The sequence below is a fragment of the Meleagris gallopavo genome, chromosome 7, assembly GCF_905368555.1.
Source record: "Meleagris gallopavo chromosome 7, MGAL_WU_HG_1.1, whole genome shotgun sequence".
NCBI lineage: Eukaryota > Metazoa > Chordata > Aves > Galliformes > Phasianidae > Meleagris > Meleagris gallopavo.
The window spans coordinates 17,619,953-17,642,825 of NC_139410.1; the positions used below are offsets into that span (position 1 = coordinate 17,619,953).

General features: G+C 43.6%; 1 protein-coding gene across 1 annotated transcript; it reads right to left on the reverse strand.

Annotated features, from left to right (window-relative positions):
• Positions 1 to 882: 882 nt before the first annotated feature.
• GAD1 (glutamate decarboxylase 1) lies at positions 883 to 22,637 on the reverse strand. The gene is made up of 16 exons (XM_085228296.1): positions 22,553 to 22,637; positions 20,822 to 20,884; positions 16,950 to 17,108; positions 16,123 to 16,365; positions 15,275 to 15,365; positions 10,821 to 10,933; positions 9,353 to 9,468; positions 9,186 to 9,265; positions 8,929 to 8,983; positions 8,147 to 8,263; positions 7,926 to 7,990; positions 5,721 to 5,799; positions 4,649 to 4,798; positions 3,684 to 3,791; positions 3,074 to 3,163; positions 883 to 1,296 (listed from the first exon to the last, which is right to left on the reverse strand). Exons 1-16 carry the CDS (start codon positions 22,620 to 22,622, stop codon positions 1,123 to 1,125), a joined length of 1,773 nt encoding a protein of 590 aa, XP_085084422.1. The 5' UTR covers positions 22,623 to 22,637; the 3' UTR covers positions 883 to 1,122.
• Positions 22,638 to 22,873: the final 236 nt, after the last annotated feature.

The window sequence follows — 22,873 nt, forward strand, 5'->3', positions numbered from 1 at the left end:
ATTACATTTAATGAACTGAAATTTCTAATAGATTAAGGGGATTTTATTATTTGACAGCCTATGTACAATGGTAGAACTCCTTATAATCAGTAAAATTATCTGTAAATTATCATTTTAAGGGCACTAGGATTTAAATGAAAGTGTTAGCTAATATTTTTGTATCTTTTCTTTGGCTCACAAATACACTAAAATACCATAAACGTTATTTAGAACTTCAATAATATATAAATAGGATACATTACAAATGGAAGAAAATACAAGACAACTCTTCAGCATGGTAAATCTCTGCATATAAATAAGCAAATATTTTGTATACCTATAATTCAATGATTACCTTGCTGTAATCCTATTACATTTAAATCCTTTTACACAAAGTCATTTAACAATAATATACACAATCTACACAAATTAACCTCTAAAAATACAGCAATAATATACCTGTTACAATGACTCTGCTACTATTATCCCCGATGTGACACTAAAGGGAAAATACAACTATTTTACTCGAAGGTGCTGTTAGAGATTGCTGTTTTGTATGTGACAGAAGCACCAACAACAAGATTCAATACTGTTATACATTTTCTTTAGCTCCTAAGAATCTACTTTTTAGAAATGTTTCTATGTGTCTATTTTTACCTGGCAGGAAAACCTGTAGCACATTATCCACATCATTAGTTGTTGAAGGAAAAGTTAATTTTCTTAAAGTGGAAAACATGCTGTGGCTTAGATCTAAGTTCATAACCTCTTTATATATTTATATATATATATATGTATATATATATAATTATAGATATATATTTATACTGTACATATATACTGTGCAGAGTTCACTTAATTTTCTATTTTCACACTTGCTAATTTCCTGCTGGCATAAACCAAGACCAATCTAAGAGTCAACAGTACTTCAACTTCAAGATAATACATTTTCCCTCAGTAAAGTGATCTACCAGTACACATATATTTCAGTAGCCTATAAGTTTTTGTCACTGCTTAAGGACATCTTAGGAGATTGAAACTTACAGAAAGAGAATTTCCTTAAAACATGTTCTGCAGAACTGGGTTAAAAAAATAACCAGTACTGGAAAACAGTGAATTAGAGAAATTAATAACTCATCCATTGTACTACAGCTCCTGCCCCAATCTCTCTATTTCCTCAATGAGGAAGTCTATGTCAGACTTCGTTGCTGCTGGGTTTGAGATGACCATTCGGAAGAAGTTGACCTTATCTCCCTGAGGCTGATATCCAACCATGGTAGTACCTGACTCCATCATCAGGGCTTTGATTTTTGGTGCCACCTTTAGAATTAAGATAGAGGGAGGAAAGAAGAGACACAAAGAGAGACAGAGAGAGAAAAAGAGAAAAAGAGATTTTGAGAATTTTTATTTTTTCTTTGAATATCACAAGCTGTCTAAATTTAGGGAAAACACAAAAGAATGAAATAGACAGTTTAGAAAAGCAATAAGAGAAAAAGCTGGAAAGCTTCAGAGATTGGGTATTTGAAGTAGAATTGACAATTATAGTATTAATCTTTTCAGAAATCTTTTAAATTAAGAGACTAGCAGCATCCTCGTATATTCAGAACATAATATTTTAATATATGTAATGTACATAATTTGTATGTGCTGATTAGTTATTGTTATTCTTATATCCTGAGTATTTGAGTGAGAAGTACTGAATGTGCAAAGTACTACTACAGCCTTTGGATAAAAGAGATATGTATAATTCTGATGTCAAGAAATGTTGGGGACAAGAGAGTATTTCTTTTGTTGTTGTTTTGGTTTTGGAAAATTCACTCCAGAATCAACTTTATGAGGGCTATGGATGCTTTTCATGAAAATATATTTATTCTCAAAGTCAACTTGCTAAAGGGACAAGGTAGGAACAGCAGAAAATTTTCAACAAGATCTTTGTTGTAAGGAATATTTTCTGCTAGCATAAGCCATGGAAACCTTCCAGCAGTTTTGCAGTACTGTGCATTTACCTCTGTTACACTTCCTCACTTTAATTTATAAGAAATACTGTTCCAACAGTCTTAATATGCAATTTTAGGTGAGCCCAGCCATGCCATCTAGACCTTTCTCCTGCTCTACTGTCTGCCAGCCAAGGTAAGAGCTCTGGTTCGTAACTGTTTTGTAGGATGCTTTATGATGGCCTTTAATAATTAAAATGGTCAAAAAAAAAATATTTCATCCTTATTCCCAATCTTATCTAACTCCTTTTTTTTTCCTCTCAGTTTAGGCAATTTCTCTAACTCTAGGTTGTCCCAGGAACGTCTGTTTTCTTTCTGCGGTGTGATGAAGTCAAAAAAATCTTTCACGAAATCTCCCAACTTTATCCATTCTTCTTCTTTTCCATACATAAAAAGTGCAATTCATTTTTTCAACTATAAAATAATTCTGTTGTCTCTCAAATTTACTTCGTTCCACTTTTATTTGTCTAAAATGCTACTACAACTTTTTTTATTTCCCTCAGTTCCTAAGTAACAGAGAACTTCTATGGTGGTGCCTCTATAATATCTTCATTCCCCTCTATCCTTTTTTCAAAAATACTATCCCAAAGTCTTCCAAACCATATTCATTTTCACTGAATTGCAGTAATCAGTCAAATACTGGAAAATCTCCTGTGACCAACCAAGAATTCCTAAATCCAAAATAAAAATCTTGCAAGAAGAAAAGACTTGCATGATTCCCTGTCTTACATCTGCCCCAGAACCTTTAGATAATTATCCTTCAGTTTCTCTTTCTGAAATACTGTCCTGTTCAAACAAAGTGGAGATTTCTTCCGTATCTAGCTACTTTTTAAGTACTCTTATACAATTTTGGGACCACAGAAGGAATAGGAAACAAACAGACAAATAAAGCCTAATTGTCTTCTGTATTTTGTTTCACAGGGAAAACGTGACTTCAACCCCAGCTAGAGATAAAGATAAATATCAAAGCCTCAACAAGATATGGGAGAATGTTGGTCCTAACATCTGAAACTTGAGAACACAGAGATGTATTATTTTTAATAAAAAGAATACTTTGGGCTGAAATAGCAGACTATACTTTTGCATTAACATAAGCCTCATACCCTGTGCAGCTTTTCTCGTCTCTCATCACAGTCTGGCATGCCTCTGAGACTTGGTGGAATATACCAAAAACATACATTTGTGTGCTCCGGCTGCAAAAAGAGCCAAACACATACATCAGTATGTATGTAATACAGGTTAGCTGTGTACTCTAATATACTTTAGCACAGATCTGGAAGCAAATAAATAAATAAATAAATAAATAAATAAATAAATAAATAAATAAATAAAAATTGCAGAACTAAGTTTTTGCATCTGCCATATTAGATTCCTTATACATTGTTCCATCTTAGCATGCTAATGCCATCTGGCAAATGCCTTCTACCTTCATGCAGTGTTTCAGGGAACTGCTTTCAAGGCTCCCTACTCTATTTTCCTTTTCATAGTCAGTGAAGAGACAATATATTTGCGTTATTCTATTAAAGACTTTATACAATGGCACTAGTAACACAAGATATAGCAAAACCAGCAGATTTGCAGTGAAATACATGGTGGCACCTGGAATCTCAATATAAATAGATGGCATTAATGTAGTTTTTATGATTTACATTCATAAATTACATAATACATAAATTTGGCCCCTACACATAGGTTAAGTGAAAGTAAACTTACCTCTCCTTCAAAAACCATCTCAAATTCTTCTCTGTTTTTTATTTTAGTATAGAGATATTCTGCCAGTTCCAGGCATTTGTTGATCTGATTTTCAAATCCCACTGTACCCTATTTTAAAAAGAAAGTATTAATTACAAAGTACTTTTTCCTCCTCAGATGTAATCACCTTTTCAGAGAGATTTCACTCTAACATGGCTTCAGACATACAAAATTTAGTAGAATTATTTCTAGCAATTTAGAAGTAAAGTCAATCAGTTCCATCAGAAGCAGCTAAATGGGTCAAAAACTGTAATCCCCATTAGGTTCTGTTCTTTTTCTAAGAGTATTTATTATGACAACAAGAAAGACTTTTGATATTTTAATATAGTATCTTTAGTTCTCTTTTCTTCAGTTTCTAAAAACACAAACATTAAGTCTTGTTTTCCCAGTTCTTGTTGAAAGACTGCAGACATGGAAGAGAATTCCAAGTGAAAGAGTAAGATTTGGAAAGTAATCTAATTCATTCAAACAGTTTTCAAGAACTCTGCATATTTAAAAGCCAGCAAATAAAAGCTTGTCTGCTTAAAGTCATTTGCCTACCTACTGGTCTTTTGTAGCATCTGATCTTCTGAAAGATCATTATCTCTTTAAAAAGATGAGTGCTGATAATAAATAAAATAGGAAAAACAAAACTTTTTAAAAGTACACTTCTGCATATGAATGAACAACTAAAAATAATAGAAGCACACTGTTATTCATTACTATACTGCAGGACTATTCCTGAACAACACTGATCTGATTTCTCATTTTCAGCCATATGAATTGATGGTTGACATTGTTCTACTAGCTGAACAGTTCTTTTCTGACCACATATCTGTGTGTTTAGAAGTTGTGTTTACACAAGTATTAAAAAAGCCTTCCATTGCATTAAACGTATAAATTAAATAAATAACTTCTAATGTTTTAACTGGGATTTTATGATTTACCTTTGCCTTCCACATCAACCAGAATTTGAAAATGTCCACATGTCGGCCACACTGTATTGCCTTATCTCCCGTGTCGTAGGATACATCATACTGTTTGTCTTGTTGGAAAAGATATCCTGCACACATTTGATTGCAGCCTTGAAGTATACCCTGTAATGAAAAACATGTACATACATGAAATATATTGCATATGTGCATGTCAATCTGTATGTATTAATGATATATAAAGTTGTATATCAAATATATACAGAATAATTGCTCTTTAAATGAAATATGGATCCTGTTTTGTAAACCTGAGACACAGACAAGATTTCATAACCTAAGGTGTTTTCCTTAGAACTTCCTCAAATGCATTTGGATTCTTAATTTCCAGCGCTAACTTACTTCGTTTCATACCATAAGACTGTGGTTTTAAGACTTAAATGTTTGATGTATTAAATTATATAGTAGGTTACAGTTGCATCCTCTCAGGGCTGCATACAGCTACAGAAAATGTAGAAAAAAAATTAAAGTCTCCAACTTTATATTTTGTCCAGTTTAATGACACTTAACACTAGTAACAATTAGTAATGATTATAAACACTGATGATCAAACCTCGATGGTTTTTGCTTAGCAAGCAAGGAGAAGAGATGCATCACAATCACTGCTTTTAAAATGATGGCCTACAAACCAATAGAAACTTATAAACTATGGATAAGAGTCTACAAAGAAAACACAAAGGGGAAAACTCCTATATGTTACGCAGAAACTTTTAAAATACTGTGCAAGATAAAAAAAAAAAAAAAAATCACAGCTGTACATTCCATATACCAGCAGAACAAAGAGGCAAGTGCTCAGATGAGGTATACAAGCATAGCTGTAGTGCAGTTAGAATATGCAAAGATCCAACAGCTGAGGATCTGACCCGTATTGCTTACAACTTTGACGAAAGAAAATTAAAAAATAAACATACAAGAATACCAATTTCCTAAGTACAGTATAAACCCAAATGATCATGCACTATTCTTTTGAAAAGTAGAATTTGATAGTTATGATTTTTTTAACTGTTTAATTACTAAATGTAAAGCAGACCTTCTCCCGGACCAGAATGGCAGAACACTGCAACAATACTCCCATCATCTTGTGTGGATTCCAAGTGACTGAATTGGCTCTGAAAATAAATAAATAACATACACATTCAGATAGGTCTGAAAAAGAGAAATTCAATCTGAAGTTTGCCTTAGTTATCTGCTTTGAGCTGGAAACATACATAGTTTTTAACCAGCTGGTTTCACTATGGAGATTATTACTGTCTCAGGTCTGTGTCTCCTTTCCCAGCTGTACTGTCCAGTAAAGGAGATTTTCATGTTGACTTCAAATAGCAGACTCCTAATCAGTCCATATTATTATTAATAACAGCTAATTAGTGTCAGACTGTGTTGATGAGCTGAAATAGCAACTTCGTCCCCCCAGAATCCCACTTTAGAAACAGTACTAACAAAACTAACAAAAACAGTATGGACTGGGTGATGGGACAAAGAATTAAGGAAACAATCTGAAGCACTGGAAAAGTACAGTTACTTGCTGAACAGTTAGTGGAAATGTAAAAGTAAAGGAAAATTCACTTTGATTGCTTTTCTGCTTTTCCAGCTAGAGCCAAAAGTGGCCTTTTCTGTGCTATCTTGCTAAGCCCATGGACCGTTAAAAGGCTATAAAACTTTATAATCCTAACATTCTGTGTGTAAAGGTTAAGACTGCTTATGCGTACGCACAAGTGGATGCACAAGATCATCTAATTTAATTGCCAAGATAAGACATTCTATATTTTTAATATATCAATCTAGACAGTTTAATGTTGATGCTAAAATAAATGTACCAACATAATATGTCCACTGACCTCCTCACCCCAAGCTATTAATTACCAAATATCCCTCAATTCACTGCATGTTCCAGAGAAGGAAACCACGTAAAGATATTTAACAGACTATACACGTGTTCATGCAATCATAGAACCATAGAATATCCCAAGTTGGAAGGGACCCATAAGGATCATCAAGTCCAGCTCCTGACTCCACACAGGACTCCACAAAAAAACAGACTATACATCTAAAAGCTTTGTCTAGATGCTTCTTGAACACCAGAAAGCTTGGTGCCTCATCTCCCTGGGGAGGCTGTTCCAGTGATTGAACCTCCTCTTGGTGAAGAACCTTTTCCTAATACCCAGCCTGAACCGCCTCTGTCACAACTTCTTTAAACATTGTTGAATGAAATGTCAAAGAGATCTTCTCCACTCCTACCCCCTGCTCCCTGAGAACAAGCATAACCACAGTTCCTGTTTCAGGCAATATGACAATTCATTCACTCCAATCTGAAGACCACATATTCCATAAAGATTCCAGATACAAATCCAACCTCCATCTGCACTAGGCTGGATAGGAGCATATCTCAGGCAAACGAATAGTGTGGCTTAGGCTGCATCTGCAGGGTGTACCCTCCTTCTAGAGCCTCCTTAGGCAGTGTGGACCAACAGGTTAAGTAGGTGTGCCAATTAAACTTGTGCAGGTAAAATAAATTGTTTTTACAATACTAATTTCATATTAAGATATGTTGCCTGTGGCTAGCAAATTGGATTTGGCATACTGCTCTGCTGATTCAGAGTTCTCCTGCTATAACATCTTATATTGTGCCAGAATTGTCCATGTCTCTCCTACCAGTCATGCCATACATCATTCTTTCTTATAGTACGAGATGCCCACCACTGGGAAAGTCTATTTAATGAAGAACTTCATTCACTGCTCTCATTTTATGCCTTTAGAAATTTCCACATTTGGCACAGTTGTCTCAAGGAAGGAATTTGGTGCTTATTAGAGAGAATGTGGGTAGAGCTTGTTTCAGATCCTCTTTTTACTTCCTTGGAAGCTGATACTTGCAGTGATGGGGAAGATCTTATGATTCTGGTTCTTCGTTGCTGTTCTGACTTTTCTTCAGATGAGCAGTATTTTATGACAGAACAGTTTCAGTAGAAATCTGGAGACAACTTTTATAATCCCTTAAAAACTATGCCTAGAACACTCTCCATTTTTTGCCAAGCAATATCCTTCGAATCTCCTGAAAACTTGGCTTTCACTGATGTATATATACACTTCACTGTTGTGTTGTACAGAATTGTTTGTCATACTTCTAGTTAATTTAGTATTTAAATCCTTTATTCCAGCAAATTCATCTTTTCATGAATTTGTGAAATGTCATGTACCTCACGAAGTTAAATAACAGGATTACTAACAAAGTGTGTAGTACCTTTCTATTCCATTCAGTTTATGACGATGCTTTCGGGACATTAAGAGTCCACCTCCCCAAGCAGCCTGGAAGAGATAGGAACAAAAGAGAAGATTTGTCATTCTGAAAAGTCTAACATATTTTAAATTACTCAGGTTCTAATAAATATTTTGTTTCAAGACAAAATATGTAAACTTAAATCCTCCATTGCCTGATTAATAGCAAGTCAGTCAGTTACTTACATCTACATGGAGCCAGAGGTTGTATTTTTCACATATATCTGCAATCTCCTGTATTGGATCAAAGGCTCCGTAAACTGTTGTGCCTGCAGTTGCATTTACGAAGAGAGGAATGTATCCCTACAAAGCAAATAACAGGATTATTTAAAGAACTCAGACTCTTTCAGGAAAAACAAAAAGTGAAAATCACAATTTTGAATTAGATGAAATAAATGTGAACTGCAACTCTATGGAGTATGCAAGTGTAAAGAAGTTAAGAAATCAAGAACAATCTTGGTAGCATTAACTTTGGTGGTTTTATATAAAACGGTTAAATTTCTCCTCGCAAGGAATAACAATTCCTCAAAATCAAGCTTACTGGCTACAGTTACTGACCCTGCACTCTCACACTTGGAAGCTAAGGGAATTTTTAGGATTATCATTCAACAGAATTTTTGATGGTTTGACCAAACATCAAAGTTTGGCAAAAATAGTTTTAATTTCTTGTTTTAGCATTTTTCCATGTATTTCCAAAGAGAAAGTTATTTTAAAAAGTCATAAAATACAGATGTGAGACAATATATTAAAAATATATATATATTTAAAGAGTAAATAGAAACCATTGCAAGATAATTCCCTAAACAACACAGAAATATATAATTAAACAGTTGAAAAATACTATTACAAGATTTATATTGTTATAATGCATTTGTTTAATGCTACCCCTCAGCCTTCCAAGGAAGAAGTAACACATTTTATTAAGCCAAACATTTAAGCACTGTTTAAAAAAAAAAAAAAATACAAACCTTTTGTTTTGCTTCCAAAATTTTTGCTTCCAAATCAGCTGGTATTATTTTGCCTCTGTAATTATTGTAAAAACAAAGACAAAGAAAATTGAAGATTGTATACAGAAATACTAGCCACAGTTGAAATCACTTAATAACATTTTTTCAACAGGTGATTAGCAACTCGACACACTGTATTGAACCAGCCCTTAACTATACTAAAACAAATTTAACAGATGAACACATTTAATATATCGAAACATTAGCATCCATCTTACCTTTCATTGCACTTGATCAAAATTACGTTGTCTGTTCCAAATCCAAGTGCAGCTCCAGCTTTCTTTATTGAGTAGTGACTCTGCAGGAAAGCACGTACATATGGAGGGGTCATTTAATAACAAGATGTACATCAATAAATTAACAATTAGAAGTGTGTTAAGCTCACATGTTCTGAGGTAAAGAGAACCAGTTTAGGGACTGCAGCCATGCCTTTGGTTTTGACTTCAGGGAAATACTTGTAACGTGCGGCCATTATGCTGTACATGTTGGAGATGGCTCCTCCTGTGAATGAATAAACAAATGAATACTAGAATAGTGATAAGAAAAAATGAATATTATACCAAAGACACACAAGTCTCATTGACATTATCAGGAAAAGTGGGAGCAAACTATGAAAAGTAAATCTCTGAAAAGCGTGGCATCTGCCTAAGTAGCGTAAGAACAGATGCTCTAGAAAGTTATACCAATAGCCTAATCTATCATCTCTTTCAGTTGCTATTATTTTGTAACACTTTCCTAAAATTATCAGTTTTCACTGTACTGCTTTTGCAGGACAACTTCTTGTTAGTAAGAAAAATGGGAAGTTATCAAATTCTCTCAAGGCTAAAGTCATGTACAGTATAGATTTATCCCATCTCATCTGTAAATACAGAACCAGGTGCCTAAAAGGTAGGTTTCTCCAGCTAAGGTAGTAATCCTAAGCTACCTTAATAGTGAGTTTAAAGAAAGAGACACTTCACAGGCTGATTCAACTGGTATATTTTGATACAACTGAGGAATTTGAGTTGAGGAAAAAAAAAAAACTTTTTTTCTCTTTCTTTTATTCTACAAAAAGCCCAGTCCAGATATCTTAGCTGTACAATGCAGATGCCAAGATTTAGTAAGAAAAATATCATCTATAAAGTTTAGGAGAATTTATTTCACTAGTATTTCTTCATCAACCAGAACATTGGCAAAATTGTTCTCACAGATGAGACTAGAAATCAAGAAAGAGTGTTTTCCTGGATTTTACGCAGGCTGTTCCAAGAAGAGGTGAAATTTGTCCTTATTCTCTGAAACAGGATGGTCTTCCCCTCACCAACAAACCCAGAAACCTGGAGTACTGTTGGTGCCCACTGTCCAGACATGGACCTGGGGCTTCCATGTGTTTTCCCATTCTTATCTACAACTGCTTATTGCTTTTATACCACCCTAACAGGAAGACAACTGTGGCCTGTTCTTCAGAACCATACTTTGGGAATCCAGCTGGTTTTCTGAAAGTTACACCTAGCCTCTTTTTCTCAATAGCAGGACATAGTTCTGGAGGTCAGCAGCTCGAGAAATGAGGCACAACAAAGGGTGTTTAAAAGCCTAACCACGTTCCAGAATTTGTAATCAAGCTTTAAAAATGTTACCAGTGTTCTATGTAGCCATGATACATAGACATACTCAAAAATAAAAATCTCTTTTTTCTTCTTTGTGGGATGCTTGAACAATGCATATACTTCAGGTGGGAAATTCCTATTTCTAAAACTCTGACATGTTGTTTGGTCTTGCAGATATTTCACACAGGAAGTGGACATTCAGACAGAGCTTATGGTTATTTTAACTTTTGAAATTTTAGTCAAACCTCCAAACACAAGAGAAAAACCCACCAGGTGAGAATATTCCATCACCATCTTTATTCGACCATCCAATAATCTCTCTCATCTTTCGAAGTGTTATTTGTTCCATGAGGACAAAAACGGGGGCAATTTCATACGTAAACCTGTATGAGTAAAGCAAACAAAACAAACAAAATTAAATACAGATTCAAAAAACACAATCAATTGCTTCAGATTCCTAAAATTTTTCCTGTAACTCAAGGATCTGATATTGCAAACCTTATGCAAGCAAGTATCCTCAGAAGACAATATGTGAAATATTGGTCTATAAAGACCTGCAATATCAATAACTTGTCTATTACAACCAACGTGAGACCTAATATTCACCATCACTGAGCTTCTGACTGCTATGTTGCCGCACATTCGTCTCCCAAAGTGTCAATTCTTTATTAAAACAGTGAACTTCAGTGAGCTAACCATAGCCATAATTAGAACTATTGAGCTAGGGCTCCAAAGTCTAAATACAATTAATTATGTGGATTTATTCTGTTGATGATCTCCAAGGACAACTTATTTCTACAATACCATGTGATCAATAACTGTCAAGAGTAATTATAAATGATGATTTTCTAATTAGCAATTACAAATACAAGACAGCAGTCAACGGTTGTATCCATTTAATGAAGGCAAAAAGCAGTGCATAGCCTGGTGTGCCATGATGTCACCGACAGATCTGTGGATGGAAAGTGACAGCCATACAACCATTTCTGGGGAGGAAGCTACATGGATAATTTCCTACTGCTGTAAATAAACTGAGTGTTGGGTATGCCAAGGAAAAAAAAAAGTAATAAAGATATATAGATAGATAGATAGATAAATAAGGAGGGGGGGTTGGAGGGAAAGAACACAGGAGCAGAAAGAAACTAAGCTGTGATTTTTAACAGAATCTTTAGGAGGGTGACACTCTGACACTTTGGAACTGCGTGATCATTTCTGTTTTCAATGTAAATAATTTCACCACAATTTACATTTTGTTTCTTTAATATTTAAATGACACCGAGTATTACTATGGCAGACCCTAGGGGCACAAGCTATTCCTGAAAGCTTGTATTTCACTTATGTCTACATTGTTTAGTTTAAAATATTAAAGTTCATATATTTGCTGACAGCTGTCACTGCTATTATGAGAAGCAAAAAAAAAATACGATTTCTTTTGATTTTATCATGATCAGAACTGTCAGAGACAGACAGCTGAATACCAATCTGGAGTTTGGGTGTTACCAGTGACTACAGAGACATAATGTAATGTAAACAAACCAGTTGATGCCTGCAACCTTCTCAGTATAAAAAACACCACAGTTCATTTTGTTCTGTGTTTTTTCAAACATTCAAAATCTGAGGCACATTCCAGCCTTAGGCAGAATGCCCTCCTGAAGCCAACAGGAGCTCAGCAGCATACTGTGTAGCTTATATATGAGACAAACTGAAGTCAATGTGATTTTCTCCATCAGTTTAAATGCATTTTGAATTTTATCTGGAAATCTGGCATGTTCACCCCTACGTGCTTCCTGAAAGACTTCAGCATTTATACAAGAAGAACACAATATTAAGCAAGATCTTTGTTCATAAAATACTAAGACATCACATGGGAAATTGAAAATGTACTAAAACCCAAGTAAAATAGCATCTATTGATTTTATTGTGCAATTATTTTCTGAGTCCCTGGAGTCTGACAAAGAAATTAAAAAACCATAGCGGATGGTTGTAAGTAATAGGGCAGTGAAGTTATGTTAGAGGATAGCTACGATTTCAAAAGTCATGTCTTGCTCAAGGCCAGTCCAAGTCATTGCCTGTTTTAAACTTCAATGATTTTGAAAATTTCTGTAAAACTCAGAAAATGTGTTTCACACCCAAACACCTGATTAAACATACTGTTTTCATTTTTGGTATGCAGTTACAAATATTTATATAAATTAACAATAGTCATGAGCCCTAGGTCTTCACTAACAAAAGAAACAAATGGGTTTATGTTAGGAGTGGCCAGTGCTGACTTAATTCTTCGCTCACCTAGGGGCTGGTGCATTTTTATCAGGATAAATATAAAGCACTGTATGTCATTTTTATATGTTACATCTTCATAAGCAATGATGCATAATACTATCAATATAATTCTCTCATCTTAGCTACCAGGGGCATAAAGGGAACTTCCAGATCATACTATTGCTCCTCAGCCCCCAAGTGACAGATCCCCAGAGCTGACTGAATAACGGCAGCACCTGAGGATTCCAGCAAAGTCCTATGCTCGCTGGTTGAGCTACAAATCGCACATTGATATGTTATTTCCAAGTCGATGTGGGGAGCTCATTACATTTAATTTAATCTATTGTCTTCACAGTTACATTTAGGGAACGTTTCCTAATAACAATATAATATTTCCTAAGAGAATGCAGATGTTTCTGTTACTCAAAATTCTCTTGAGAAAAAAAAAAATCTATTCCTCTAACTGCACACTAGTATTTTAAGTACTCTTTGCAGGTGGAAAAGGTGGAAAAGAAAAATGGCAAATGGAAGACATTCCCAGTGCAACCCAGCGTTACTGTTGCACTAGATGATTGTGTAACTGAAAGGTGAAAGCCGCTCCTAGATAAAGGTCAGAACCTGCTCTTCTGTGCTGGAACGCTGCTCAAAACAAGTGGTATGCTCCCCAGGGCTCAAAGTGCCACTCCAGCCACTGTTAATAACCTTGTCAGCACTCTGAACTCTTATTTTACAAACACCTTGCTTCAACCATACATGCAATTACTGCATTACTCTAAGGCACATCATGTTGACCTTGGTTGGTTGAAAAAAAAAAAAAAAGAGCAAGATACCATTTTCCATTTGGTAAACCTCATGCAAATAAATAGATGCAGATGCTCACAGAAAACTATTTGCACGATATGCTAATATAAATAGATCAGAAGTTAGCTTTACAGAGCTAGCTATTCAACAACTTACTCTTAAAACCAAAATAAGAGAGACAAAAGCAACTTCATTAAACAGTTGCTTTTCAGAACTGAATAAACGTGATGTTCTTAATAATGATGGCACCATTTCCTAAGGTTATCACAGCCTGCCACAGAGCTGAATTCTGATATCTATTATCATATTTGTGCAATTTCATTTATTACAAAAGGAGAGCTAAGCTGGGATAACTCAGTCAGTCGAAGGGAGCAAGGCCTGCAAAATGATGTTCTGAAGCTTGTTTTTGACAAGAGGGACAATATTGAAGCAATTTCAGAAATGCAATCAGAAACATTTTAGCTTTTACTCATGGCGCTGAGAAAAAAGCACCTTGCAATCCTTGCTTTACTATTAAAATGTACACTGCTGCTGTTTGTTTTACTTTCCCAAACAGCTTTTACACCTGAGTCCTTTATAATACATTATATATATTGCAACAACAGTAGTTGAAAAGATTATAATTGTAAAGGGCAGGTTGGCTTTGGCTGGAGCACCTGATACTGTTTTCCTTAGTGCTAATGCCACAGAACAGGCACAGCTTGCAATCTACATAGAACTGCTAATAACCAGCTGCACTAACAGAGCACCTGCTTGTGGATGGACCTGAGGAAAAAAAGCTCATGTTCAGATCTGCAGCTGTATTTCTTGCATTCTGCCAATAAGCAGCAAGGTACCTGAACTAGAGGCAACTTTACTCTTAAAACACACCCAACAAAGAGCTAACAGGGAAGGCACATTTTGGAATATATAGAAATCAACGCACAAAAACTGTCAGGAAGTTTTCTTTGCACGTTATGCTCTTTATTGCAAAAATTCAGCAGAATACCTTGCACTTACTTTCATTAATTTGTTAAATTGATTAATTTTCATTCTTTTCATTAATTAAGCTTTCAATAATATCAAGGTAAAGAAAAACTAGATAGTTTTCCCACTGGCAGATTTATAGATGTAACTTACTTTTCAGTGCTTTATTTATTCATGTACTGCTTTTACAAACCTTAGTCTGGGCAATTCCTTCCCTATCACCACATTAACTTTCAGTGATAGGTTTTAACCCGTTTGAGGCCACCCAGAAGCAGCACAGGGACAGGTGGTGGCCCAACTCTGATACATCTGAAGCCAACAGGAGGACAAGTAATTGTTTTACATAGTTTGTGTTCCACTGATCCTAATACGGAATTACCCAGTCTAGAGACAAATGATTAAAAAATATATCTGGAAAAGATCAGTAAGAGTGATCTGAGAGATGAGAATTATTTAATGGTGTTCAATTAGGATCAGATTATTATTTTTATATTAGAATTGGCATATATCGCTTACCGTGTGCACTGGGAGATTTGGGTTTATCGGGACTGTGAAATGGCTATGGTCTATATGACTATTTGCTCTGTATTACAGTCAGGGGAGACACTTCTAATGGAGACAAAGCAATTGGCACTGAAGTGCACGTCTGTCACGACAGGCGATAGCCAGCTAAGCACAACCCTAGCGCGGCAGCTTACATGTTGGTGTTAGCGGTGGATGTCAGCCACTCCCCCGCCAGGCCGATCATGTCCAGGCCCGTGGACAGCTGATTGAAGAAGCGCGGGTGACCTGAAAGGGAATGAGAGCAGCTCAGAGCGGCTCCGCCAGCTCCGCAGCCCCGAGTTTATCCCGTCTGCCGCAAATGGCTGCACTCGCGACACCGCCGACAACGCTTCCTAAACAACTGCATAAATGTAAGAGCGTTAGCATCACGTTAATGGACATTTCCATCACGAGAGCCCCTCAGCGCTCACCGGCACTGCCCGCGCGATTTGGGGCGCTATGCCAGGAGCCACCCCGCCATCTCCCACCGCCTTCCGAGGGAGCCGTGCCCGGGCCGCGGCTCCGGGAGGGGAACGGCACCGCCGTGCCAGCGAGGAGCTGACGGGACGGCAGCGGGGCTCCGTGCTCAGCGCAGTGCCAGCGCACGGGCACCGCGTCGGGACCTGGATGGATAGGCGGCTCCCGGGAACGGGCTGAACTCCGCGGGGTTCCCGTACTGATGATTCCTGGGATTTCATTCTCTTTTGCATTAAACGTCTGATGAACATAAAGAAGAAAAACTGCAAATTCAGTGTCATTTATGCTCTCATTTACCTAATGATATTGCTCCCCGGAGGTACAGACAGCTCGCATTTCATCAAATGAAGGAGATTACGTCTTAAAAACGTGTTTCTGGGCTCTGCTAACAGCGGGACAGCACGGGCCCGGCAGGTCCACTTCCATTGTCTGGGGCGGCCCGACTGGAGCGTCCCGCGGGGCAGAGAGCAGCCTCAGAGCGCCCGGCCGTGTGAATGACCCGACCCGGTACTGTGCGGGAACCCACCTGTCCGCACCCCGTACTTAAGCGTGTCCCGGCAGTCCACCAGAATCTGCTCCAGGGACTCGGGGTTGTCCGATAGCTCCAGGTTGAAGCCCTCCATGCCCTCCAGCAGCTGGTGCGGATGGTGAAAGTCCAGCACTTTGGTGGATCTGTCAAACGTCTTCCTCACGTAGTTGAGGAGTATGTCCACGACCTCCAGCAGGAACTGCATGGTCTGCTCCTCACCATTCTTAGCGGGCAGCAAATCTGCGGGCAAAGCAGCCGTCAGCTCCCGCTTAGGGAGCGAGAGGCGGAGGTGAAGAGTCCCCGGCCGCCCACAGCCATCTCGGCTCCTGGGAGCCGCGGCCCCGGCTCAGCGCTGCCGGAGGGGATGGAGGCACGGCGGAGCCTTGGCTACCTGGGACTGCTGAGGCCAATCGCCCGTTGGGGAACGGGTCCACGGGAATGAGCGGCAGTGCACTGCTACTGGCTGCTCGCCTCCCAGAAGCACCCAAACCCCAGTTACAACAACCTCTTCCCCACCCTCCTCATCTCCGGTCCTATACTAGCAGCCACAGGCCGTTTATTGCTGATGTACTGAAGGGAAAATTAATTAAATACGAAATTGCGCTCTTCCTGCGAGCTGCCTCTGGAGTGACCCCGAAGGAACAGCTGGAGCTGAGCTGAAGACGATCAGCCCAAAGTACAGCAAATTGCATTTCAAAAAACTTTAAAGCACCGCCAGCGCGGCTCTCAGCGAACACACACTGACGGCTTTCTCCAAAGCTCCCCAGTGAGCAGCAGCCCGGGCTGAGGCTGGCAAGGGAGCCTGGAGCTGCAGGAGCGCTTACCTCGGGCATACAGGTTGGAGAAGTCCGTCTCGGTGCGGCGGAACCGGGCTTCCCGCTCGCTGTTCTCGCACGCCAGCAGGTTCTTGGAAGACTGCCGCTCCTTCAGGGAGCCGACGATCCGGCCTTTGTCTTCCAGGCTGTTGGTCCTCTGCAGGAACCCTACATCGTTATTGCAAGGTGCACAGGTCAGGGTTTTCTCGCTTCCCAACATGTTTTGAAATACCTACAGCAGCTCTCTAGCTAACAGTTCAAAGCAGCGTTTGCTCTGGATCTGACTAATGAGGTCAGGAATAAGAGTATTTATGGGGCTTATTTGCCTCCAGGAGGGGAGCTCAAAATGCCATCAACTGCAAAAACCCAGCCATGCAAAAAACAAATTTTTGTCACTTAGTGCAGTGGTACATTCTTATTAAGTCGATCAGACAGATTCCACTTCAGTAATCAGCCACTGGAAGAGAGTTCAGGATGAGTCAATGCTATTTCAGCCTGCAGGCGAAGTTTATGGACCTAACAGACAGGGGCAATGATGTATGATGAAAATCAGGGCCACTTTGCTTCTCGTGGTGTTCACACGCACAAAAGGCACGGGAGCGGGCAGCCGTTCTGCAGCGTCCTCCTCGGTGCCCTAAGGGCAGCGGCAGCACCCACAGAGCCCACTTCCCGCTCACAGAGGGAAAGGTGCCCGCGGCAAAACGAGCCCCAAAGGTTCTGCCACTGCCCTTGTCCTTCCTAGGGGCTCCGCTCCCACCGGCGCTTAGGACCTCGGCTCCCTGCGATACCAGGGTACGGCCAACAGCCGTTTTTCAGGGTTTGTTGCACTGAATTAGGTGAAACCTGATAAAACACCCGTGGCGCTGCCCTTTCCTTTGCCAGCGAAGACAGTAGATTCCAACTTCCCGGCGGGGCGGGATGCCTGGGGCAGGCGGCAGCAGAGCCAGGCTGAACCGCAGTGCTCGGGACGGCCATCGCGTTCTCCGCGGTTTTGTTTTGACTGAGGAACAGCTGAGCCCGACTCCCCCCGTGCTCGGGGCTGATTGGCAGAAAGGAACACTTAGGGGCGAGGAAAGCCATCGCTGGAACTTCGTTCCTCCGCGGCCCCCGACGCCTTCTCCCTGGCGCTCTTCGCTGCTGGCCGCGTGCCCCGGGCTCCTCGGGTCACAGCTCGGGACCGACGGGCTCTGTTTGTACGTAACTGCGTTGGTACCGCCGCTAACGGTGCTCGCAGTGAGTCAGGGACTCCCACTCGTTAGGCGGACGGCTAATACCGAAGCTGGTGCAGTTCAGTCTGAATTCCGGAGCGCCCATCTTTCCCCAGAGCCGCGGTCTCGCTTCGCTGTACTTTCCCACCCGTTCTTCTTCCCAGCTCCGCGCGAGGCGGGTGTCGCTAGGCCGGGCTCTGGGCGTTGCTGAAGGCTCTGGCCGAGGAGGTTCACACTGCTAGTGCTGCCCGGGCCGCAGGGACGTGCGGCAGCCTTGGCTCGTGGGCTCCTTCCATGCCCGACCGGGCCGCGTTGTGTCCCGCGTGGAAAGAAAACCACACAGAGATCCAGAGAGAAGCGGAGTACGGCCTGCTGCCAGGGCCGCCTCCCCGGTAGGGTCGAGGAGCGCAGCGCTTCCCAGCAGGGGTGCATCGTGCCCCTCTGGCAGGCGTTCCCGTCGACGTGCATGATGAGGCCAAAAATGTACAAGTAGAGGGCGGGCTGCGAGGGAGCTCCTTGGGCCCGGAGCGACCGCGGATCTGCGTGACCCCACATCGGGGCTCAGCAGGAGGCGGCGTGGGAGCCCTCCGGCAGGGACGGCCCCGCGGCTCCCCACTCATGCTGAGACCGCGGCTCCGCGCCCCGGCTCTCCACAGGCAGCGTGAATTCCGAGTGCTCCGGGCGCGAGCCGAGCTCCCGGCATGGGCTGCTCGCAGCCTTCAACCGATACCGAGCAGCTGCTGACGCACCTGAGCGGATTTCTTACACTGGGTGTTTCCACCGATCCCAAGCAAAATTGCAGAATCGGCCCCGGCAGCGCTGCTCAATTAGCAAGAGCCGTGCACGCGGCTCCGGACGCAGAGAGAAAGCTGTCTGCACTTCACACGCAGTGACAATCTCTGAAATCTCTTTAAAATGCAATTATTATTATTTTTGTTTTATAGCGGTTCTCTTCAGACGGTGGCTTTCAGGCAGGTAAGGGGCTCATCCTGACGCCGGTCCGTTGTTAGAGGGGAAACGGCACATAAATCTCGGGTACATAATTACCGGGAATGTCAGGCACCGATACACGAGCCACCCTTTGTTTAGAACCTGCACTCCCTGTGAGCTGAGCCCTTATTTCAAGTTCGCATTCTCAAAGCGAATCGATTTCTGCGTGACACAAAAAGGAACGAACCCGAGGCGCTGCTTTGCCACAGCTCGGTGACGGCTCAGCATTTAGTGTCGGAACAGCGTCTTGCGAAAGGCAGGGACGAGGAGATAGTGGCTTTAGCAGTTTGACGTTGCCTTGTTTAGCACGTGTGATTAGGGGTTGGCAGCCTTAGCGCTGTGCTCCATGTATTTCCCGAAGGCAGCATTCCCGTCCGCTCTGCGGAGCTGGCACATCCTGGGCTGAAGGCTCAGCAGAGCACAGACTAGTTGCGATCAAACCCTGCTATTCCGAACCCCATGGACATGGGATATTTGTCTCGCCGAACAGAAGGAAAAAAGCCAGAAAAGGAAAACAAACAAAGAAAAAAAAAAAACACACAAAAAAAACAGAACAAACCCCACAGCATCCGTGTTGGCTTTGATTTCCTTTCAGAAAGCCAGCACTACACGCTCCTGCCGTTCTCCGACCCCAAGCGGTATTGGGGCGTGTCATTTCCAGTGTATCTGAACCTGCACCCACACAGAGGGAGCTGTGCCGTCCCCCCATAACCCCGCTCCGGCGGAGCGCAGCGGGCCCAGCGGGGCGTTACTGCATCAGTGCTGCTCGCCAGGCTAAATTAAAACGATGATGAGAAGCCCATCGCCGCAGCAGCGAAGGGGAACGCTCCATTACACCCGGCCCGGGGCTATTTATAGAGCCAATCGGCACTAAAGCGGGTGCCGATGGGATCAGTAATACGTCCCAGGTCACTTGCACCCTCGTCCTTTTTCAGTCCAAACTTCCACGTAACGAAACGTGTAGCGAGTGAGCTTCGGCTCGGGCGGGGAGGGCAAGGGGCTCAAGTATGTCATTGCTTGGGCAAAACGTCCATTTCTCCCCCTCGCCAACCAACACGGAGGCAGTAGGGGGATGGGAAATCCCGTCCATATTCGCAGGGCACAGCGGAACGATTCTTGCCATCATAAATGAAGATCAGCCTGTTTGTCTCCGAAAGCGAAAGCGCCGCTGAGAAATCCGGAGCAGGACGACAGCTCGTTATCTGCAAATGAATCTCCTGCTCTAACATCGCGATCTGATTGTGCATTTGTTTCCCTTTCTGCGTTCCATGTGCCTGCACGCTGACTGGCTGCCAGCGCTATCTTACCAGCGCAGCACGCTGACGGATTGCTCTTTAATAAGGCTCTCGTTAATCTTTCTTCCCCAGGAGATCCGTATTTTCTACTCCGATAAGGCTGAACAATTTCAGACAGAGAGGCGGCCAAGCCCCCGCTCGCCTCCCGCTGGGCCCCGCTCCCCGCACCCCGACAGCCGCAGGAGGGGCGGAGGGGCAGCGGCCGTCCCACCCGCGCCCGGGCACCTGGGAGCGCGCCCGGGGCGCGGTGCGGAGCTGCCGTGAGCCCGCCAGGGGGAGCCCGAACCCGATGTGCCCGGCGCTGGGGCGGAGGGGTTCGTGCCCCGACGGAGCGCGGTCAGAGAGGCGTGACGGAGCTCGGGGTGGGGCGTCCCGCGGGAGGACTTACCGCATATCTTCAGGCCGATCTTCCTGGTGCATCCGTGCGCCACGCCGCACCACGAGTCGTAGGCTGCAAGAGAGAGCAGAGGCGTCGCGTGGCGCGGCAGGACCCCAGTGGGACCGCGGCCGTGCCCTGCGCTTCCCCATCTCGTTCCCTCCCCGACCCGCCGTTTCGGCGGGCAGCCGGGACTCCTCCCCGTGGCGACAGCGCCGGGAAGAGAGAGAACGGCACCTGGGGCCGGAGCATCCCATCATGCGCTGGCGGGGCTCCAGGGAAGTGGCAGCTTAAAATAAAGTGGCGTGAAATGGGGTCACAGACGAGTTCAGGAATTAATTGGGTGAATAATAGTATTCGTCTCGATGAAGGGACGTGGCTGGCTGGGCCGGGGCCGCGCTGTCGGGCCGCTGGCAGCCGCACCGAGGACGCTCCGTCCCGGTCCTACCCGACGCCCATTGCCCGCAGCGGTTCAGCCCGGCTGCACGGCCCTAAGCGCCCCAGGAAACGCCGCCGAGCGGCGAGGCCGGCCCCTGCGTGGTGCAGCGCAGCCGGCCCGACGGGAACGAATTCTTCCCCGGTAATGCGAAACGCGCCCCGGCCGTGCCCCGCCGAGACAGGGAGAGGAGGGCGGCGGGACTCCCATCACGGGCCCGGGCTGACGTGGAAGGAGAGCCCGCTTCGGCCCATACACAGCCGAGCCGCCGACACCGCCCCTTCCACGCCGGCGGCGGAGCCGTGAGACTGTCGGGGGACGAGGCAGAGGAGAACGGACCCGCCGCTCCACGCCCGATCCCGTACCGCCTCCACGGGCGGTGGGACGGCCGCAGACATGGCGGACCCGAGTGGGAGGGAAGAGAGCGGGCCGGAGCCGGGCTCAGGGCTCGGTGAGCAGCGGGGAGCGCTGCCGGTCCCGGCAGAGGAACCCTCCCGACGGGGTCGAGCGGCGCGGTTCTTGCGCTGCCCCTCCATGAAGCCCTTCACCCCGGTGGAGGCAGCCTCGGCGCTCGCCCCCTCCCCCCCGACCGCGGGACAATGACAGCCATGGCTCATCACCCCGACAGCCCTTCCAGGGTAAAAGCGGATCCCTCTCCGCTGTGCCTCTCAACCATTCGTTTCTTCCTGCCGCCCGCTCTTTGTCTTTGGCTCTTTATAGCACCGAGCCGTTCGTTTGTTTCAGTATTTTGGCAGCCGGCAGGGCCGTCAGCTGATCCCACATCCACCTGCAACAGCCTCCGCTTCCCACTCGCACCTCAATAACCCAAAGCGAATTCAGAGCAATTAGGAATACAAGGCTTTGAAAAGCTGCAATTAGCATCCCAATTTCGCTTGATTATAGGCTTCAGCGCAGGTTGAAAAGAAGTGCTAGCATTAGCATTTATAAAATGTGCGGGGGGGAAGAACCCGCTTTGAGCCACCGCTGTAACTTCGCCCCTCCACAGATTCGTTTTCCCCCCGCCCCGACAACATCCCCATTTTTTGGCCGCCCGCGGTTCACTCAGCGCCCATATTCGTCAGACGTGGCCGCAAAGCGGTCAGAGAAGGGCTGCGAGGGGCTCTCATCGCCTCATGGACCCCGCTGCCTCCGGGAGGCGGTTCCTTTGTGTGAGCACTTCGCGCACCTTGTTTGGCGGCGCGGAACGGGCAGCACTGATCGATCGTTTCGTTTGGAAACGGGGCTTCCCGAGGCTGAGCGGAGAGAGCCTCCGAAACGCTTTAAACGAGGAAAATAATAAAACCTACTTGTGGGTCGTAAATTGGTTGGGGCGGGGTCCGGAGCGTCGTTGGAGGACGAGGGAGCGGAGGAAGCCATCCCTTCAGAACAGCCCCAGTGCCCGGAGTTCGGCTTTTCTTCGATATTCCTCCGAGGGCGAGTGGGTAGCGAGGAATTTACTGGAAGGAAGGAAGGAAGGAAGGAAGGAAGGGATAGAAGGCGCGTTTAGTAGTCCGCTTTTCTGGAGGACCGCGCGGGGGGGTGTGGATGCCGGCGGGTGGGAGGCGACGGCTCCCGGTGAGCAGCGCGGGTCCCAGGACAGGTCGGGCTCCCGGGCCGAGTGGGGCTGC

Coding starts and splice junctions, on each gene's coding strand:
- GAD1 (XM_085228296.1), bottom strand. CDS start 22,622: ATGGCTTCCTCCGCTCCCTCGTCCTCCAACGACGCTCCGGACCCCGCC. Junction 17,109..20,821: donor GATCGGCCTGAAGATATGCG/GTAAGTCCTCCC, acceptor ATAACGATGTAG/GGTTCCTGCAGAGGACCAAC. Junction 10,934..15,274: donor TCCACCGCTAACACCAACAT/GTAAGCTGCCGC, acceptor TTACTCATACAG/GTTTACGTATGAAATTGCCC.